The sequence below is a fragment of the Cibotium barometz genome, chromosome 42, assembly GCF_041138505.1.
Source record: "Cibotium barometz isolate CiBa-2024 chromosome 42, ASM4113850v1, whole genome shotgun sequence".
In the NCBI taxonomy this organism is placed as follows: Eukaryota; Viridiplantae; Streptophyta; class Polypodiopsida; order Cyatheales; family Cibotiaceae; genus Cibotium; species Cibotium barometz.
The window spans coordinates 3,662,402-3,683,480 of record NC_141087.1 but is presented as its reverse complement, the minus strand read 5'-3'; the positions used below and the strand labels follow the sequence as shown (position 1 = coordinate 3,683,480).

The 21,079-nt window shown below is 45.1% G+C and overlaps 1 protein-coding gene across 1 annotated transcript in view; it reads right to left on the bottom strand.

Moving 5' to 3' along the window:
* Window positions 1-1,488: 1,488 nt before the first annotated feature.
* The window catches only part of LOC147614073 (protein THYLAKOID FORMATION1, chloroplastic-like), a 38,903-nt gene continuing 19,312 nt past the window's right edge, over window positions 1,489-21,079 (bottom strand). Inside the window, exons 3-5 of the mRNA XM_086780615.1 lie at window positions 2,608-2,821; window positions 2,256-2,371; window positions 1,489-1,928 (exon numbers count right to left, since the gene is read on the bottom strand). Of these exons, the coding sequence (XP_086636741.1) occupies window positions 1,847-1,928; window positions 2,256-2,371; window positions 2,608-2,821 (412 nt within the window). The 3' untranslated portion in view covers window positions 1,489-1,846. The remainder of the gene's footprint in view (window positions 1,929-2,255; window positions 2,372-2,607; window positions 2,822-21,079) is intronic.

Sequence of the window (21,079 nt, the reverse complement as noted above, 5' to 3'; positions counted from 1 at the left end):
TGACAAAGCCAAAGCTTGATCCAAGGATACTTACCGGCTAGTGATTGCGCCTCTCACTAGCAAAACTTTTCTTGCAAGACTTGGTCACTAGAGAATATATATTTGTGGTTACATCTATGCATCCTCATATTGTGGGGATTTGGGACAAATTGCAGGGCATAGCTTTTCATTCTATGAACGCTTGGGAGTACCACAAGTCTCTTCTAACCTCCCATCATACTTATCATACATCTGCATGGAGATCTCCTTTGGTTCCCAAATGTGTTGTGAAGAAAGCACTATGCAACACTGTTTTTAAATCAATCATTGCCCACAGTCGACGAGGCTTCACATTTTAGTTAGTCGAATTGGTGTCTCAAGAATCCTAGGGCATTGCCATATGTGACCAAGAGGCGGATTGGATTGAGGCAATGGAGGCCTACTCATACAAAGGTGCCATAATAGTTGAATCCTTTGATTTGTTCCCTGTGCTACTAACGTTGCCTTGTACTGGATGATGTTCTTTCTACATCTAGTTTCAGGTCAAATGCACATTTGCATCGTAGGGCTCTTCTGTTAGCGACAAATTCTGCAATGCTCCATGTTCACCACGATTCTCATTCGCCGTCTGTGGAAGCTTCCCATTGCAATCACCGTGCTGATTGTAGGGCTTCTTGCTGGTTGATGGGCTCCATCGCACTTTTTGTTGGTTTGCGTTGAGCTATATACACAAAGCTGGAATCACTTAATAGATGGAGGATCGTCTCGTTTTGTGTTTTCTCGAGAGCTGTTTCGTTGTGTTTCTCTGGCGTGCCCTCTACGTTGTGCCGAAAAGGGGTAGCTACCTTCGTGGAAGAGAACATCCTTGAAAAATGAAGCCTCGTTTGGTTGTGGGGCTGTATAATCTGCCTTTGAGTGTGCGTCTAATTTATGTGTTGCATCTTTGGAGAGTCTGCATAGGCTCTGCACAAAATAGTTTGATCGGGTTTCCCACCTGGCCACGTCTCTTCGGCTTGGCCTTGTTGGGGGCTCTAACTATGACATCAATCGCACAACTGGCTGCCTCACCCCGTAGGGGTTGTGGAGGGGGGCAACTTATCACTTATTTCCTTCTCCGTCTCAATGCTATCTATGCATAGCTCACTCTTGTCTGATCAGGCAATCCTCCCCCTCTGTCCGACCTGATCCTGGTTATGCGTGGCATTCCCTTCTTGCATTGACTTTTTGAACTCCTCAAATACCTCATCTTTGAGGCTACTCGAGCAAATTAAAAAATCTAGTGACATCATCTGAGAGTTTATCAGCCCCTCAGAGACATAAAGTTGATTCCAAATTCCTTTTTGTTTTCAATGCTTGTGATATTGGGAAAGATTCCCCCTGCCACTTGCTTATCGTGCATGCATCGCAGGTGTGGAGTGCTACTTTTGTTTGTAAACCTGCCTATGTGAATTTTTTTAACTAAGAACCAAATCACAAACCAACACTTACGGAACAGTAGAAGGAGACAAATTCAGACAAGACTAAGATACACTTTATTCACAAAACTGGTAGACATGAGCTTACATGAGTTTAGAAAGCGGCATGATACTATGTTTCACAAGTTGTGTAAAAATTTCCAGCTCAAGGTCTTCTGAGAGAGCTCTATCCTGGTCCTTGGAGCTCAAAAGAGAACCTTCATACTTTTCTACCCAAAAAGAACAAATTGATGATCACTTGGATTAAACACGCAGAGATAAAGAAGGAAACGGCCCCTGTGAAGGCCAAAAACTTCTGAGAACTCCAATGTACAGCTGAGTCTCCCATCATCTCACTACACCTGAAGCCCTTCTTATCATAGGAGCATACAGACAGAGGTCTCAAGTTCCACTCACAGATTAACTGCTTCCATTTTGGCAACAGCCTCACTCGACTTTGAACTCGCCTCTCTTTCCGCCTGCTTTTTCTTTTCCCTATTCAACCGTCACAACACACGAAAACTTAAGGAGAAACTCTGATTTCAAGACTTCTACGATATCTAACCAAATGGTGTCACAGCTCAAATGCTTTAAACATCATGGATCTGACAACCAAAAAAATCTCAATTTTAAGATGCTCAATACGTGTGAATGCTGATCTCAATTTTAAGGTGCTCAATACAACCAGCAGATGTGTAAATGATGATCTTACGCTATCTTGAAAGAACACTGAAAGCAATCAATCGCCACTGTTTGGAAAGAAGACTAACTTGCAAAGGAAAAAGCTTGCATGTGTAAAAAAACAGGACAGATCAATCTCACCGTTCAACATACTCCTTGAGTAGCTCTTTCGCCTGTACCAGTTTGGAGAGCAGATTACGATACACGTCAAGATCCCGATCAACACTCAATTTACTTACGTTTAATTCTTTTGACAGCTGCCAAGAAAGCAATCACTGTTAGATACAAGATCCCATCCAAAACTTTGTAAGGTTACAACTTTAGTTAGGAGCGTCCAATAAAGACTGCTCCTGCACCATAGACATTCGGCTGCCGATTTTGAAATGGCCTCTCTTCAGCATTGCTTTGATAGCTCATGGGCTTGCCTCGGCACTACAAAAAGAAAAGGATCTCAAATTGTAACATCTCATTTGACTGAGTTCTAAAATATTACCTGCTCTAAAACTGCTGGATCTGTGGCATTTGCCTTCTCGAGAAGTCTGAAGAGACCAATCGCAAAGAACCGACTATAATGAAAATTTCCTTCAGCTGCCCGCTGAGAAATGTCCTTTAGGATGGACTCTACTTTTCCTTCTTCAGACTTGAAAGAAACTATTGTCAGTGCAGTCTTTGAACTTGCCCACTCCTCTAACTTTTTGGCATCATTCCTGCATAAATGATTGAACCATGGTCAATTCATGACAACAGAATTAATCCTCAAGGGCAAGTGCATCCTTAAGGATGCTCAAAATTAATCTGATTCTTTCAAGGCCAATAAGAAACATCACTAATAATCATCTTGACGTAAGTGAGTACGGTTTCGTTTAAGCCACAGTACAGGTAGCCAGACAAATTCTTAAGTTCATGCCATCAGCTGCAACTGCATTAAAATATGGTAAGAAGTCACAATAGGACCATTTAGTCACAATAATGGGCCAGGTGAGTATTAACCAAAGGAACAACTAAACAACTCAACTTTTTGGCTGCTGATATGGTTCTTGATTGGGTGCTCAATGAGAAGAGAGAGCATGAAAAAAGGAGTCTACCTTACATTCAAGACAGTCTCTTTCTTTCTCTCTCCTTATGTAAGAACCACACATACCTGAAACCCTCCTTCAGTAAAAATAAAGGCTGCCTAACTCAGCACCCTCTTCAGGGTTATGCAAATTTCTGACACGACTGCCTGCCACCTGCCACCTAGTGGCTAACCAGATAACATGAAAGGTACGTGGTAAAACTTGGTATGCTCTCTTCACCATTTTGAAAAGAACTATCCACTCATTAGGAAGAGTACACTTGCACATACTACTACAGAGCCAACATTATCAACAGAGAGATAAAGTCTATATGAGGAGGTTATAAGGAACTACATAGCAAAGCATAGAGCCAAGCACTTCTTTCAATAGTCTCGATAGATTTCTCATAGTAGTCAAGGAGTGTGCCAGTGACCCTTGTACTATATCCTTGGCCTCCATGAAAGATTCTAGCACGATGACCATTCGTTGCATAGGCTTGCATAGGCCTCACAGATTCTTTGCAAGGAATAGTACTTTTTTTTTAGCCCCTCAATGTGATAGGGGCATACACAGTAGGATGCGGTCATTTCTTCCCGCTCTCTTGTATCTCCCTCTAACTGGTGTGACGGGCTAGATATAGAGTATGTAGATACGGAATTGACCTGGATACCTATGAAGTTTTGGGCATTGACGATCTTTTCCCAAGCACAACAAAGATTGATCCACAAATAGGGAGATCGGTCTCTCAGGGGATCCAAGAGGACTTGCTACCTATTGCTCCTCAGTCGGGCATTGAGACCCTCTTAGAGAGGGCTTTGAGGAGCGAATAGAGTTGGAGTGGAGTATAATAGAGTTGTAGTAGGCTATTCTAGAGGAAAACGTGTTAAATGAGGTGGATTTTAATGGGATATGAGTGCATAAACATGAGGAAATGAGACCTATGGAGGATGAAAAATGGAGGAATTCATAACTAGAGTATAGAGTTGATACTTATGAGGATTAACAAGATCTGGATTAGGGTTAATCACATTTTTGCATTAAGAAAATGAGTTTGATACATCCATTCATAGCTCTCATCCACATGCTCCATGCACCCTTGTGCTATCCACGTGTTCATAAATGCTCACATGCCTTGTGCACCCTTGCACTTTCCATGTGCCTACTTTTTGACCACTGACTCTCTTTTATATTCATCCATTCACATGCCCAAATAACCTTAGCCTTCATCCATTCCTGTTTCATGAAATCCTAAGGCTCCATCTACCTAGTTCTCACATAGATGTGCCCTATACATGACATGACAAGCACCATATTTTAACACCCCCCCCTTGGTACCCAAATGGGTCTCATCCCAAGAAAGTAATGTGACATACATAGACATGACATTCCCCCGTCCCCCCTTAATGGAGACACATACATACATCACTTAGACTACATCATCAGTGTGGCAAAGGTGATTACATCAACATGACATGACATCATGGACATGAACATAGACATCATTACATCCACATACATATGGGTACATCTTCACCAAGGGTTACCCAATCCCAAGGTTGACATCAACATAATACATGACATGAATCATCATCACACCTAGAAAATGTGTTCTTGTGGAGCATGGTCGGCGAACTCATGTATGCATGCCCCATCCTTCCACAATAGTTACATTTGATATTGGATTTATTAAAGAATGCAGTCTCCTTACTGTTTGTTGAGCTTTATTGTGGACCTTTCAGTTTCTCATCTTCTTCAAAAAGAAGATTTGACACTTTTAATATTTGGAAGATTAGTAAGTGTTGTTACCATCAAAGAAAACTCTTGAGGCATGCTCTTGATTAAGTAAGACCGCAATTTCATCTTTCTCATCCAACAGGTGCCTAGATACTTACAAGCTACATAATAATCGTTCCTACATATTCCATAAATGAGTCATTGAACTCTATATCAAGCCCATAGAACTATATTTTTAGGTTTATTTTTGAATTTTTTGCACTGGCTCCAAATACCTTCTCTAGCTCATCCCAAGATTCCTTGGCATGCTCCTTGTTGCTGATATGATGAATGATGTTATCCCCAAGGTTTAACCCAATGTTGGCTATGGCTTTTCTATCCTTTTTTATCCATGCTTTGACTTCATCATCACTCCCTTCATCAAGCTCATCTCCATTTACTATCCCCTTTGCTTTTGCATGAGATACATAACCTTTGTTTGCCATGTATGAAATCCTTCACCACTAAATTTATCCACCCACTAAGATTTGAGTGGCCATGGATTAACAAGATTTTAAGAGAATCTCAGTAGTGTCTAATCATGTTACAATGATTTGAATACATTCAGCTCATATTTGATTGCTAACTAAGATTAAGAGCACGCAACAAATTAGATTCCATCACAATTCAGCAAAGACCTTGAAGAATTAAAAATTATTAATTAGGGATTTTAGAAAAAAGTACTTAAAAACAAGCATCACAACTTAGAGTCTGTGAAGTCAAGACTATTGAGCCATTCTTGGACCCACCAATGTGTGTGCGAATTCAAACTTGAATCCCACTTAGCAAAAGCCTCCTGACACCACTTGACAACCCCACAGTTATCGGTTGGCAAAGGCATGAAGCACAAATCAACCTTGGACAGGATACTATTCTCTTTCCAGGGATCTTGGATAACGCACTCGTGTTTATCTTCGAGCCTTTCTGCTTGTCATGTGCAAGACATGCACGGGCTAATCCCAAGGCTAATCCTAAGGAGGCAACAGATAAAGAACTAGACTTGAACCTGATTTTGGAGAAAATGTAGCTGTTTTGGCAAGGGGTTGACTGGTGTTGGACAAGGGATGATGTTGCCCAACACACCAAAGAGGAAAGGGACTATCAGCTGCAGTATTTTAGGAATACTTTGTCCAGGACATGGCCGACCAGCAGTCGGCCAGTCCACTAGGACTTTCCAAGGCCTATAAAAGGTTCACATTTGGGGTGCCCGGACAAATGAAATGATGTGTGGACACTTCAGATGTGAAAGGGGGGACCAAGATATTAATGTTTTTAATGTTTTATTGATGGTTGCCCCTAGTCCTTAGTGGCCCCTAGGGAACTTTAATGTTTATTAAAGTTGGGGCTCTAGGACATTTTTGGGGAGAGGCCACTCCACTTTTGGAGTTGCATGCCTCTCTCACCTCTCTCTCTCTCTCTTGCTTTTGGAGAGCCGTGTAAGCTCAAGCGTGGAGAAGGAGGAAAGAAGCTGTTGGACTGCATACGTTTTTGCTGCTGTGTGTGAGAAGAGCTGCTGATCTCTGAGTGAGAAAACAAGCCGTACAGCACTCTGGAAGCTGCCCGTACAGAGCTGTACGACTGCAGGCACTGCTGCAGGCTTAGGCGGCGGTTGTGGAGCACGTACAGACCTGTACGTTCTCTTGCAGGCGCAGACCAGTCCAGCAGGTACACACACACGTGCAGCTTGTACTACTGCAGTACTGTCCAGACAGTTGCAGGCGCAGAACTGTCCAGCAGGTACACACACGTGCAGGATACACTGCTGCAGTTCTGTCCAACTAGTACAGACTGTCACCATTTGGCCACCCAAATGGTTCACTCTTGCTTTCACATTATGTACATATTGGAATATGCCTATGCAGGTGATTGACACGTGTCATGCTGTATAGTTGGATATGATATTCCGTTGGGACTTGATGTTATCATGCCCGGAATATCTGGAGGAAACGCCTGGAGGATTGGCTTTCCACTGGGTCTGGTATTGCGTATACTTGCCTGGAAACGCCTGGTCTTATATGGTTTCATGAACGGAAATTGCTCATGCCAATGCTGCATTGCATAGCATCTTTATGTGCTTGCCTGCAAATGAAATTGCATGCTGTTTTCATGCCTGCATGACCTATGTGTAGTTCCGGGCTAGGGGACGCCCGCCCGTGAACCGTGCGTGTGAAACTGTCTGCTGACATGGTTGTGTGAGGTGTGAACAGGTGGTAAGTATTACCCAATCTAGGCTCAAATAGCCCTTAGGACTTAGCCAATATTTATGAGTGAGTGCGTTCCCACTTCATTAAAGTTTGGGCGCCCAAAAGTCACTTATAAATTATGACCGCTTCCAAGTTCACCCTCACTGAAGTTCCGAGGCGGACAAGACTCAATGTCCAGAACCTGATCCTCCCTTTTTACTCATAAATGGGCATCTCCCCATGTCCCTTCACCTGATTGGACCCCAATTCACTTACTTATTAAGAGAAATTCGTGTTTTCTCTTCATGAGGATTTTTGGAGGCTGAAAACTCTGTTTTTCCACCATTTCTCTCCATTTCCAAGCTCTCCATAGCCATACCCAACTTGCTAGGGTGTTTTCCAAGCTTCCAAGAGTGTTTCCAAGTGCTAATCACTCTCCTACTCACTCCCAATGACTGAAATTCAGCAAAACAGCTCTCATCTTTGCTGTAATTTCTGGTCTTTTTGCTGAAAACCCTAATTTCAGCCTTCCTTTCTCAAGTTGAACCATAGGGGAAGCTTTCCCAAGGTTCCCTTCATCCTCTTGAAGACTTTTGTCACGAAGGATTGCGGCAAATCGAAGATATCAACACTTCTAAAGCTTCCAACGCGAAGGCTTCCGCTTGCAACAACTTCTATGAAGACTGGTAAGCTAGTTGGACAATGTGTTGTCATTACTTACTCAGTAGAAGGGCAGGACTCCTTGTTTAGCCGCCCTGTGTAGTATTTCTCTTGTCCTATGTGCTCTTGAAGATGTTGCTACTTTGCTTGGTAGAACATAGAGCCAATGGTAGAGAATATGGGCACTGAAGTCGGGCCGGGCATCAAGGCAGCTCCTTGGTGATCTACATCGACATACCATTGTTTTCTAAATGCTGAATTTCATATGCATTGGCATGGAGGATTTGGCAATGGATGCCCGTGAAGCTATGTATTGAATTTCTCCAATAGTAATACAATTTACTCAAGGGAGGGGTCGGCCGTTCCGGCTCATTGTGTGCCTCTTGTCAATTCAGCAATCTACTTCTTGTATTTGAGCAAGTGTCCTTCAAATCTTAGTGTATTTAAGTGTATTGATTAGCATTGTGTTCAACCAAGTTACATTGGTATCAGAGCATACGGTTCTCTTTCACTTCTATCGTGAGAGACGATCACCGTGAACACTAGCTATCTCTACACTTAGAACATTATGAACAGCCATACAATGAATGTTGGAGATGCTAATACAAGTGGCAGGGACAATGAAATGCATGCCTCCAATGCTTTACAGGATGAGCAAACTCATGTGGTGCACAATAGGGAACATGAATATGTGGGACAGCCGTCTCGTGGCAAAGAGAAGATGCAAGAAGAAGAGTCCACAGTCTTGAGGGCTGAACTTACTCGTATGCAGGCTCTTCTCCAAGCACAACAAGAAGAATTGAATCTCTATCGCCGCGAGGATCCATTGGTACATGACCGTTTGAAGACCAAGAAAACTGAATCTTATATGGATCATGCAATGGCAATGATTGCTCAAGAGTTGCACATGCAACCGAGGGATGCAGCACGTGCATACTTGGCTCGTACCGAGGATGCCTATGCAGAAAAGGCAACCATCCCACATGTCTTGGAATCCCCACAAGTGCCCGAACAAGAAGTTATGTCTAAGAGGATGAATCTCCGTGCTATGGGAGAGGAACAATCAGTGACTTCACGCCATGCAGGAATATCTCATGTAGCCCGTGAAGGATACAATGTTTATGGCAGTGGTCAAAATGTATGTCAAATGCCATTGCCGGCTGAAAATGTACATGCACAACACATGCAACATGGGCTGCAATTTTCTGTTGGTGCAGGTATTCCGCGTATCTCTCATGCCACTCATGCCTTCGAGTGTGCTTGTGAGGGAGAAGCTATGGCTGAAAATGTATCAATGCATGTTGAGGGGCCAGCCATGCCTCATGCTTACAAGGCACATGTATCTATGCCTTATGCATCACCTTTTGGTCCAAAAATGATGCCAATTACTGGGACTGTCCCAATGGACAAACATGGGGGAAAACATGTTGAGATGCACACACATGCATCAAAGTCTCGTGACTTCAAAGCCGGAGACAAATCTGTGAAGTTTGACACATATCATGGAGAATATGATGCATCAAAGGCACTTGCTTTTATTGCCCAGTTTGATATTGCTTTCAGTGATGAGGATTTCACTCAGAAATCCATGATCCGGCATGTAAGCATGTTCATGAAAGGCACTACTGCCCATTGGTGGCTCACGGAGAAGCTCTCACCGAATCCTGTTAGATCATGGAAAGAGTTCAAGGAGAGGTTCTATGCTCAATTCTTGCCTCCCAATGCATTGAATGAGATAACAATGAAGTGGGATTGGGTAAAGCAAAATGAGGGGGAATCGGTAAATGCATATGTACAAAAGTTTTGGAAAGTGCTTTTGGAGGTGTCTCCATTTATGCATGTCACCGAGGCGGAAAGGAAGAGAAGGTTTCAATTGGGATTGCAACCCGTGTACAAAGCGGGATTACAAATGTATCCTGGTCATACCTTACACCAATTAATCGCAGCCGCCACCGCCACCGAGCAATTGGAACTCAAATTGAGTCGATCCAATAAGGCTAAACCCTCATTTCAAGGCAAAGAGAGGGTTGTCCAAAACCTGCAAAATGATGGACAGCCACCTAAAAGGGACCAAAACCAAGCCAAATCAGGTCCAAAAGCTGAAAATAAGTTTGCTAACAAGCGCCCTTATAAGCCGGCAAACTTTGGTCTTAGTGCTGAGAAGAAGGAGCAATATATGCGTGAAGGCAAATGCTTTACTTGTGGCAGCAATGAGCACATGGCAAGAGCATGCCCAAATAAGAAGAACAAAGCTGAAAATGCTAATGTACCGAAGCCTAATGTGCATATGGTTCCGCATGTGCAGGGCAACACTTCACATGATAGCAAAGATAGGGTTGTATGTAAAGCTTGGGGACAGCTCAAAGATCAACCAGCTGTGTTCATGTTTGATGATTGTGCATCGGAGAATTTCATATCCACTCAGATGGCAGCTGCTTTGGGTATTGAAGTGGAGGACATGGGTCCTCAAATTGAAGCAGGGGCTGCCTTTGTTGGTAGAGAAGTGCAGGTCATGCCTATTTTTGGCGAGTTGCGCATACACATTCAAGGCTATGTGGATCATGAGGATTTTCTTGTGGCGCCTTTGAATGGCTGTGATGTATTGCTTGGAAAGCCTTGGCATACACGTATTGATCCGTGCAAGGCTTACAAGACTAACAGGATCACCTTCATACATAAAGGCCGAGAACATGTAATTGATGCTGGTGAAGAGGGTGATACCATTCCCCTTGTATCTCATGTACAAATTAAGAAAGTAATGAAAAAGAGTATTTTTGCGTACTTGATTTTTGTACGAGATCCTATTGAGAAAACTAATGTACATGTAAACACTCTTTGTAATGATAGGCTGAAATTTTTGCAAGAGCACAATGATTGTTTTGCTGATGAGTTACCAAATGAGTTACCACCTGTACGACCCGAAGATCATCGCATTGATCTTGTGCCGGGTAGCTCACCACCTAATAGGCCAGCCTATCGTGTAAGTGCATCCCAAAAAGAGGAGATCATAAAGCAAGTGAATGAGCTTCTTGAGAAGGGTTTGGTTCAGCCAAGCTCTTCTCCATATTGTTCACCCGTCTTCTTGGTTCAAAAGAAGGATGGATCCTTTCGTATGTGTGTGGATTATAGAGCTTTGAATAAGCTTACCATCAAGAATCGCTTTCCGATTCCACGCATAGACGACATCCTTGACAAGTTGGATGGATCGGCATGCTTTAGCCGAATTGATCTCAAGAGTGGATATCATCAAGTGTGTGTAGTGCCTGAGGATGTACACAAAACTGCTTTCAGGACAGCATTTGGGCTTTATGAGTATCTTGTTATGCCTTTTGGTCTTACAAATGCCCCGGCTACATTCAATAGAATGATGGATCGCATATTCCGTGGGTACAGGAAATTTACAGGTGTCTTCTTTGATGACATACTAGTCTTCTCGAAGACCGAAGAAGAGCATAAAGCTCATTTGGCTATTATTTTTGAAGAGCTCCATAAGCATAAACTCTTCATAAATGCAAAGAAGAGTGAGTTCTTCTTGTCAGAGATACATTATCTTGGGCATATTGTGTCCAAAGATGGAGTGCGGATGGATCCTGCAAAGATTGATGCAATTCGGAATTGGCCCGAATTGAGTTCGGTGCATGAGATCCGTAGTTTTCTTGGATTATGCTCTTACTACCGCAGGTTCATTCAGCACTTTGCATGGATTGCTTCTCCTTTGCATGATTTGACAAAGAAGAACGCCGTGTTCAAATGGACTAATGTAGAGAGAGATGCATTCCTCAAATTGAAAGATGCAACTACTCATGGTCCAGTGTTGATCGTTCCGGATTTGCAAAAGCCTTTTTGTGTGGAATGTGATGCATCTGGAAATTGCATAGGAGCTGTCCTTAATCAAGAGGGACATGCCGTGGCTTATGAGAGTCGTAGATTGCATGATGCAGAGCTATCTCTCGGCATTTATGAGAAAGAGCTCTTGGCTGTAATTCATGCACTTCCTATATGGAAACATTATCTTCTTGGGGCTGATTTCACTGTGAAGACAGATCACCAGAGTTTGAGATATTTTCTTACTCAAACTAAATTGTCAGAGAAGCATATGAGGATGGCCAATTTCCTCTCTATGTTTCATTTTCAGATCTTGCACACCCCGGGAAAGAAGAATGTAGTGGCCGATGCATTGTCACGAAAGCCGTATGTAGCAGCTATCTCGGTTGCCTCTCATGGGGACTTGTCTACCATGCGTAATTTGTATCATACGGATGCTGATTTTGCCACTATTTGGGCTGATTTGATGGCTGGTCATGCACATGCCTCATATGTGATCAAAGAGGGTTATCTCATGAAAGATAATTGCCTATGTGTGGTGTCTGACATGAGGCAAAAGGTTTTGGATGAGTGCCATGCTCCTCCATATGCTGGTCATAGAGGCATAATGCCTACTACGCACATGATTGAGCGGTATTTCTTTTGGCCAGGTATGCGGAAGGACATAGAGGCACATGTACGTGCATGTATCACCTGTCAAAAGGTCAAATTTGATAGGCAAAAGGCACCAGGTTTGCTTCAGCCATTGCCTATTCCCACGCAGCCATGGGAAAGTATTACAATGGATTTCATTATGGACTTGCCACGTACCCAACAGGGTAATGATGCAATTTGGACAATTGTGGACAGGTTTAGCAAGCAAGCTCATTTCTTGCCGGTCAAAAAGACCATCAAAGCTGAGCATATGGTTAAAATATATCTTGCACAAGTGTTCAAACATCATGGAATGCCGAAGTCCATTGTGGGGGATAGAGATCCCAGGACTACAAGTCTCTTTTGGCGGGCCTTATTTGATAATATGGATACCAAATTGGACTTCTCATCAGCTTATCACCCTCAAACGGATGGGCAAAGTGAGGCTGCAAATTCAGCCGTGTTGGATCTCTTGAAATGTTATGTGACGGATCAGAAGTCTTCTTGGGAGAAGTACTTACCGCTTGTGGAATTTGCATACAACAACACGGTGCATGCATCTACAGGAAAGGCCCCGTTTGAGATTGTTTATGGTAAGGTGGTTTTGCCACCCATCCTTCGCACAAAGGATGAGATATTTGCAGCTGATGAGTATGTAAGAGACTTGGATATTGCTTTTGCTCAGGTGCGGACAACCATTGCAAGGTCACAAGACAAGCATAAAAAGGCTGCCGACAAGCATAGAAGGCAATTGGATGTTAAAGAGAATGATTGGGTATTGCTGAAATTTGAGAAAGCAAGACTTGCAAAGAGGCCTGGCAAAGAGGGTGCATATCCTAAGCTTGCAACCAGGTACTATGGACCTTTTCGAGTGATCGAGAAGATCAATGAAGTGGCTTTCAGATTGGCATTACCTAGTCATTGGCACATACACAATGCTTTTCATGTGAGTCTCCTTCGCAAGTATGTAGGGCCGGAGCCCAGTGAAATGGTCATTGACGATCCACCAGAAGTGGATGAGCTTAAGGAGATCTTGCAGCCAGATCAGATTGTGTATCACAAGGAACGCAAGCTTGCTGCAGGCAAAGTTGTGAGGCGTTACCTTGTGAAGTTTAAGAACTATCTTCCCATTGATGCTAAATGGGTAGATGAAGAGTTCTTCAAAGATTGCCCGCATGTGCTTCAGACATATTTGGATGCATTTCAGTTGCGGACATTTTTGGGGCTCTAGGACATTTTTGGGGAGAGGCCACTCCACTTTTGGAGTTGCATGCCTCTCTCACCTCTCTCTCTCTCTCTTGCTTTTGGAGAGCCGTGTAAGCTCAAACGTGGAGAAGGAGGAAAGAAGCTGTTGGACTGCATACGTTTTTGCTGCTGTGTGTGAGAAGAGCTGCTGATCTCTGAGTGAGAAAACAGGCCGTACAGCACTCTGGAAGCTGCCCGTACAGAGCTGTACGACTGCAGGCACTGCTGCAGGCTTAGGCGGCGGTTGTGGAGCAGGTACAGACCTGTACGTTCTCTTGCAGGCGCAGACCAGTCCAGCAGGTACACACACACGTGCAGCTTGTACTACTGCAGTACTGTCCAGACAGTTGCAGGCGCAGAACTGTCCAGCAGGTACACACACGTGCAGGGTACACTGCTGCAGTTCTGTCCAGCTAGTACAGACTGTCACCATTTGGCCACCCAAATGGTTCACTCTTGCTTTCACATTATGTACATATTGGAATATGCCTATGCAGGTGATTGACACGTGTCATGCTGTATAGTTGGATATGATATTCCGCTAGGACTTGATGTTATCATGCCCGGAATATCTGGAGGACTTGGCTTTCCGCTGGGACTTGTGCCTTTGTGTACATGCCCGGAAACGCCTGGAGGACTTGGCTTTCCGCTGGGACTTGTGCCTTTGTGTACATGCCCGGAAACGCCTGGAGGACTTGGCTTTCCGCTGGGACTTGTGCCTTTGTGTACATGCCCGGAAACGCCTGGAGGATTGGCTTTCCACTGGGTCTGGTATTGCGTATACTTGCCTGGAAACGCCTGGTCTTATATGGTTTCATGAACGGAAATTGCTCATGCCAATGCTGCATTGCATAGCATCTTTATGTGCTTGCCTGCAAATGAAATTGCATGCTGTTTTCATGCCTGCATGACCTATGTGTAGTTCCGAGCTAGGGGACGCCCGCCCGTGAACCGTGCGTGTGAAACTGTCTGCTGACATGGTTGTGTGGCATGTGAACAGGTGGTAAGTATTACCCAATCTAGGCTCAAATAGCCCTTAGGACTTAGCCAATATTTATAACTTAGTGCGTTAACACTTCATTAAAGTTTGGGCGCCCAAAAGTCACTTATAAATTATGACCGCTTCCAAGTTCACCCTCACTGAAGTCCCGAGGCGGACAAGACTCAATGTCCAGGACCTGATCCTCCCTTTTTACTCATAAATGGGCATCTCCCCATGTCCCTTCACCTGATTGGACCCCAATTCACTTACTTATTAAGAGAAATTCGTGTTTTCTCTTCATGAGGATTTTTGGAGGCTGAAAACTCTGTTTTTCCACCATTTCTCTCCATTTCCAAGCTCTCCATAGCCATACCCAACTTGCTAGGGTGTTTTCCAAGCTTCCAAGAGTGTTTCCAAGTGCTAATCACTCTCCTACTCACTCCCAATGACTGAGATTCAGCAAAACAGCTCTCATTTTTGCTGTAATTTCTGGTCTTTTTGCTGAAAACCCTAATTTCAGCCTTCCTTTCTCAAGTTGAACCATAGGGGAAGCTTTCCCAAGGTTCCCTTCATCCTCTTGAAGACTTTTGTCGCGAAGGATTGCGGCAAATCGAAGATATCAACACTTCTAAAGCTTCCAACGCGAAGGCTTCCGCTTGCAACAACTTCTATGAAGACTGGTAAGCTAATTGGACAATGTGTTGTCATTACTTACTCAGTAGAAGGGCAGGACTCCTTGTTTAGCCGCCCTGTGTAGTATTTCTCTTGTCCTATGTGCTCTTGAAGATGTTGCTACCTTGCTTGGTAGAACATAGAGCCAATGGTAGAGAATATGGGCACTGAAGTCGGGCCGGGCATCAAGGCAGCTCCTTGGTGATCTACATCGACATACCATTGTTTTCTAAATGCTGAATTTCATATGCATTGGCATGGAGGATTTGGCAATGGATGCCCGTGAAGCTATGTATTGAATTTCTCCAATAGTAATACAATTTACTCAAGGGAGGGGTCGGCCGTTCCGGCTCATTGTGTGCCTCTTGTCAATTCAGCAATCTACTTCTTGTATTTGAGCAAGTGTCCTTCAAATCTTAGTGTATTTAAGTGTATTGATTAGCATTGTGTTCAACCAAGTTACACAGACAGAGCCGTACAGTATTGTACAGCTGCAGGCGGCGCTTTACTTGGTACAGTCGGCGCATCATCAGAGAGCTGCAAGTACAGTACTGAGGTGGCTGCAGGGAGGAAGGTACAGACAGGTACACACTCGTGTTGTGCATGCCGATTCGTACAATCAAGTGCACACGTGTGAAGCAGAGTTGTTGAAACAAGCGTCTGCAAGTACAGACTGGTATAGTCACTTCCTCCGATGCAGATCCACGAGCTGATTTTGGTAAGCTCTGAACTTGTTCATCTGTCTTTCTTTCCATTGGCTTATGTCTGCTGCAGAGTTGTGCTATCTGGCCCCTTGTGAGAGGAGGGGTATGGCAGATTGAAAAGGGTGAAAACAGAGATTGGACAGTGAATGTATGTTTGTGCTGAGTTGTTGAATCATGTGCATGAGATATGCCAGATGTATGCTCAAGGCTGTCCTGCTAAATGGTCTTGGCTGATCAGAGGGGAGCACAGAGTGTTGCTTTGAGACACAGATCTGTGTGTGTGAATCCTCTGTGCTAAGAGGTATTGTGGGCTGCCAGATTGGACATACAGGTGTATTCTCTTGGCTGGTTTTGTTGTACTCAGCCTTACATATTTTTGAAATTGAATAAAGAAATACCGCAAGGAGCGCCAAGCTTTGGGGCCAACAGGTGTCGTTCTATTTTCAGATTTGGGGCACTCTAGCTCCAATCACATTTGTTTTTATATCTGGACTACAAGTGGAAGGGTGACTGCTAGTCTACCGCACTTTGGTTTCTACCAGAGGCCGGTTTCAATATCCCAACTAGTAACCCATGTCATAGGTACTTTGGCAACTCTTGGTATCTACTCAATTCCAGATGTAATGACGAGAACATAATTTCCATCAGAGTCGGGCCAAAAATAGCAATTCCAGATGTAATGACGAGAACATAATTTCCATCAAAGTCGGGCCAAAAATAGCAACTCTCCTAAATTTTAGGAGTGTGATTCTTTGTATTGTAGGATAATCTCCCATTTCCAAAGCTTGTACTTTCCAAATATTTAGATATCCTAGAGTCCACCAGACTCCTTTCATACTGGGAAATGTCCACGCTGGTGACACACTGCTTCATGTGCAGGACAATGCACACCTGACCTCGGACGTATAGAGTGGAACCTTGACTTACTCGTCCCGGACTCGGCTCACATGGGACCAGTTTCCACTCTAGGTCCTGCACCACGTTGTTTAGATATGTCCATGTGGCATCCAAGTGCGGGATGCACATGACAACGGCAATTAGGGCTAGCACAAGCACCATATGGGCTTCATCAAGGGTTAGGCATGGGCAGTCAAAGAAGATTTTCCTCAAGTCATGGACAGCAATTACATGCCGACAGCAGTACCATCTGACCAACGAGCATATTCAAGTCTATATAAGCATCAGGAATCATTTGTACAAAGCATGTATTCCCTCTTTTTGGCTTAGGTCATCATGTAAGTAGTAGAAGTGCATCAGCCACCTTTTGGGTAGACCAAAGGCCTCATGAAGTTGTGAAGTCATACGTCTTTTTTTTACATAGTAATATATTGAATACCTACAGCCATCTCTCTCTCTCTCTCCTCTCTGTCTAATCGTTTCATTAAGCATCTACATCTTTTTGAAACATAATAATATACTGAATACCTACAGCCATCTCCACTTTCCCCCACGCTATTTGGGTTATACATTGATGAGGTGGCTGACTTCATTACACGGGGAGGCGGAGATGGAGTTGATTTAGCAGGTACCTCAGTACATATTATGCTTTATGCTGATGATGTTGTATTAGTGTCTCAGTCTCGAGGAGGTCTACAGCAGCATCTACATGCACTCGATGATTTCTGCACATAGAGGGGTCTTACTGTGAACCTTGGGAAAACCAAGGTTATGGTCTTTCATACATCGAGACAGGGCAGGAGTCAGCTGACATTCACTCTCGCAGAACGGCAGGTGGAGGTGGTGACATCATACGTGTACCTAGGGGTTACCTTCTCTGCAGCAGCCACACGCTTCACCATGGGTTCAGCAACCAGAGCTAGATTGACACGGGGATATGCAGCATTGGCTATGCTAGAGAGACAGTGCCACCACGCGCATTTTCAAGAGCCCCGGACGAAGGGGTGGCTATTTGACACATTAGTCACACCGGTAGTGATGTATGGAGTAGCGGTATGGGCACCAGGCCTTGCTACCCATTGGTGGACACAGATAGAGAGACCACATGCTCTTATGATGGCACGCATGAAACGCAGCAAACCGTCAGTACCTCATGACATTATCCAAGCAGAGTTTGCTGCGCCTCCTATGATGGTAGAGGCCATATTCCAGACTATATGCCTGCTAGACAGATTCAGAGAGATGCCTCAGGACAGATTGTCATACAGAGCTTTTGAGGCATCTAGACAGCTGGCTGAGGCAGGAGACAAAGGCTCATGGTATGCACAGGTCACACATTGGTTCTCACAACATGGCCTAGACATGGAACATCTGTTAGAAGTCATCTCCTGTCTATTTGTATACACCAGGGCCTCTGTTGTGGGTGTGCCCGCCCGTATATCATTTTTCCACACTCCCCGTATTTTTTCCCTATTTTTCCCATTTTTTCCTAGTGGCTGGAGGGCTGCCAGGTGATGCCAGGACCACTCTGAGGCTGGCCGACTGCATCTGTAGCAGTCGTGGGCTATCTGAGTGCTGGCCGACTTGTTCTGAGCAGATGTGGGGCACCAGATGCTGGCCGACTGCTGTTTTTCAGCAGTCGTGGACATTTTGTGAGTCGTGGGCCTCTTCCAGAGCTGGCCGACTGCCCTCATGGGCTTGTATATATTCCCCCCCATCCTCCTCCACTTTCTCATTCAGTTATCTCCGGGATCTTGTGTATAGAGAAGAGTTTACACACATCTCTCAGTGTTTCTTGTGCTGATTATTTTCTGCAGTCTACTTGCTCTTGTCTACCCAAGTTTGGATATCAATTCCGCTGCATATTCTGACATGGTATCAGAGCCCTAGGCTCTAGCAGATCTTGGGCGTTTTTCTGAGCAAGAGGGGGAGCAACAGGTTGCTGATCGGTGGACTGTTTCGGGCTGAACGGGAAGTGAAGGTGCAAGAGGAAGGCGGGCAGAGGGGCTGGACAGCCACTTGCATATTTTCTGATTTTCAGATTTTTCCCACCCACCCACCCTTTCAGGTTACTCTCCGAGATGGCGGATTTACTCGAGATGGCAGAGAAGCACGTGAAGATTCCGACTCTTCCCACGTTCCCAGTGGATCGGCAGTTGGACGGGTCCAATTATGGCATCTGGAAGGTCATGATGGAGTCAGTTCTGGAGTCATATGATCTTGCTGATTTTATTATCAAAGGGGTGCCAAGGCCGGAAGCTGAGGAAGGGGAGGTTTTATCCGCGAGGAAGGACCGAGAGGCACAGGCACAAATGTGGGACCGTGTCAACGCCAGGGTTCGGTCATTTATATTCCTCAATTGCACACCACAGGTGATCAACCATGTGAAGCACATGACGCTGGCGAGAGGCATATGGGAGCACTTGGCTTCTTTGTACAACAGGGTATCACCCATGAAGCGGATATCCTTGGAAGTGCAGATGCGGGTTATGAACCCTGCAAAGTCTTCGACGATGCGGGAACACATTAACAAGCTGCAGGCCCTTCAGCAGGAAGTCCTTCAAGCTGGGAAAGAGATATCGTCCGAAGATATGGCCATCACGTTACTTTCCCACTTGCCTGGTCAGTATTCCGCTTTCTATTCCTCGTTGATCACGAGTGGCAGGCTCAGCACCATTACTTGGGAGGAGCTTGTGCCAATGGTCTTGGACCAGGAGGAACGTTTCACGAACCCTCCTCACGGCGGAGGTTCGGAGGCCTTAACTGGCCAACGGTCGAAAGGCCGTAATACCAACAAGGGCAAAGGGAAGGCTTCACCAGATAAGTCTTCCGAGAAGAAGCCTGATCCAGAACGAGAGAAGCTGAAGGCCGAAAGATCTTGCAATGATTGTGGCGAGAAAGGCCACTACTGGAGGAAGTGCCCTAAGCGGACAGGGAAGAGTGCTGAGTCCTCAGCCTCAGCTGCGAAGACTCCGGCATTTGTGCACTTGGAGATGGTGGACTCCGATGATTCGTCGTCTTCGAGCGAGGAGGCAGTTGGCTTCACCGCAAAGGATACTCGGGAATGGATTCTCGACAGTGGTGCTTCCAGGCACATGACTCCATCCCGTGACTTCTTCCTGGATCTGAAGCGGCAGTCAGGTCGTATCTTTATTGGTGATAATTCCACTATTCCGATTCATAGTGAGGGCCGGATGGAGATCATTCCCGACGGCAAGGGGAGCAAGCATGCTTCCCGTGTTCTTTATGTCCCTGCTCTGGGCTTTCATCTTTTGTCAGTGCATGAGGTATGCAAGACTGGCTTTCGGGTGGAATTTGAGGAGCATTCAGTTGCTCTAAGGGACCGTGAGACAGGCAAAGTTGTTTGGGAAGGCGGTGTGGAGAACGGTATCTACAAACTCTCTGCACTCTCCTCACTGACAGGCTCTCAGGTCGGAGACTTGTGGCACTTTCGTTTTGGCCACTTGAATGTGGATGCTTTGCGGCGCGCCTTCCGGGACCAGATGGTGGTTGGCTTGCCAGATGTTGGTAGTAGGCAAGGACGCTGCAGTTCTTGCATACGTGGTAAGCAGCACAGGGAATCCTTTCCGAAGCAGGCTTCCAGGCGGGCTTCGAAACCTTTGGAGTTGATTCACACTGACTTGTGTGGACCACAGCAGATACCATCCTTGGGAGGATCTCTCTACTTCATGCTGCTTGTTGATGATTGTACCAGATTCACGTGGGTCTACTTTCTTTCACAGAAGGACCAGGCTTTTGCTCGGTTCAAGGATTGGCACGTGATGGTGGAGAAAGAGTCTAGATTTCAGGTCAAGACTCTCAGGGCTGACAAAGGAGGGGAATTCTCCTCGACTGTATTCTTTCGGTTTTGTGCAGATCATGGCATCAAGAGGGAATTGGCCACTACCGGATCGCCTTCGGAGAATGGAGTTGTTGAACGTAAGAACAGGACTGTGGTGGAGATGGCGAGGACCATGCTGGAGCATCGAGATCTTCTTCGTCCACTGTGGGGTGAGGCTGTGGCGACAGCTGTCCATACCATTAACCGCTCTCCGACGACTTCTGTACCCCATATGACTCCATTTGAGGCATATTTTGGCAGGAAACCCGATGTCTCGCACTTCCGTGTCTTTGGGAGTGACGCGTATGTACATATTCCGAAGAAGCAGAGGGGGAAGCTTGACTCCAAGTCCCGCAAGCTGGTATTTGTGGGGTATAACTCTCTTTCCAAGGGATACAGGTTGTATGATCCAGAGAGGAACGAGATTGTTGTCAGCCGGGATGTGGTCTTTGACGAGCATGTTCCAGCATCCACTGTCGAGGAGCCGCCACTTCT